General features: G+C 46.4%; 1 protein-coding gene across 1 annotated transcript in view; it reads left to right on the top strand.

Moving 5' to 3' along the window:
• Nucleotides 1-820, top strand: part of LOC131056773 (uncharacterized) — a 1881-nt gene extending 1061 nt beyond the window's left edge. The window contains exon 1 of the mRNA XM_057991032.2: nt 1-820. This exon is cut by the window's left edge and continues 1061 nt beyond it. Coding sequence (XP_057847015.2) covers nt 1-820 — 820 coding nt within the window.
• Nucleotides 821-1066: the final 246 nt, after the last annotated feature.

Here is a 1066-nt window from a genome sequence, read left to right as displayed (position 1 = left end):
CTACTTGGATTTTGATGGCATTACTTACAAGCAAGTCAGAGGAACTGCTATGGGAAGCAACTTCGCAGTTGTCTATGCCTGCCTCTTCCTCTGCCATCTAGAAAACCGTCTGTTTGCCAGTTTTGATTGTTCTGAGCTCCTGTTTTTCAAGCGGTATATTGATGATGCAGTTGGTGTCTGGACTGGTTCTGAAGAGACTCTATCTCTCTTTTTTCAGCACTACCAGATGTTCTATCCCGAAATTAAGATCACAACTTGTGTTTCTTCTTCTTCGGTGAACATCCTGGATATTTCTTTTTTCAAGGGAGAACGCTTCTCTGCTTCTGGTATTCTTGACACTTGTTGTTTCCAGAAGCCTCTGAACGCCTACCAGTACATCCCTTTTGGATCCTGGCACCCTCAGCACCAAAAGAAGTCTTTTATTATCAGTGAACTGCGTAGATATCTTCTTCGGGAATCCAGTCCCTCTGGTTTTATTCAGCTGAAGAAAATGTTCTATCTCAGGCTTCGAGCTCGCGGCTACCCTAAGAATTTCCTGCTCCAATGCTTCAACAAGGTCTCTCGGACAGACAAGTCAGTGCTCCTCAACAAGCTTCAGCTTCAGCCCTTCAAGAGGAGAGGGGCCCCCCTGATTCTTAAGCTGGATTATTGCTCAGCCACTAAAGCTTTAAATCTCGGGGCCACCCTAAACCCTACACTTCATCGGCTCTGCCAAGAAGTCCCTGAACTGCAACACATTTCCCCTCCGAGAGTCTGTTGGCGCAATCCTAGGAAACTAGGATCTTTTTTGCTCAGGAGCAGATTCCTTTCCAGAGGATAATTCTTGTACTACTGATAATTCTTGTACTTCTTGTTTCTCATGTTTTGTAATCCTTCTCAAAATCCCAGCTGCTTAGTTGGCCTCGATACGTGTGCAACCCCCGGGTTAAGCGCGCTCCGGCCAGAGTAGTTCCGGGAAGGGTGACCTCCCGGGAAGTGCCGGTAGGGACCCCGTGGGTCAATTATAGAAAGGAGCTGACTCGTAGAGTCTGCTCTTTCTATAATTGACTTCTGAGAAGGAATGTTT

This window comes from Cryptomeria japonica, unplaced genomic scaffold, assembly GCF_030272615.1.
Source record: "Cryptomeria japonica unplaced genomic scaffold, Sugi_1.0 HiC_scaffold_2101, whole genome shotgun sequence".
In the NCBI taxonomy this organism is placed as follows: Eukaryota; Viridiplantae; Streptophyta; class Pinopsida; order Cupressales; family Cupressaceae; genus Cryptomeria; species Cryptomeria japonica.
The sequence above is the reverse complement of the archived record's forward strand: the minus strand, read 5'-3'. Positions and strand labels throughout refer to the sequence as shown.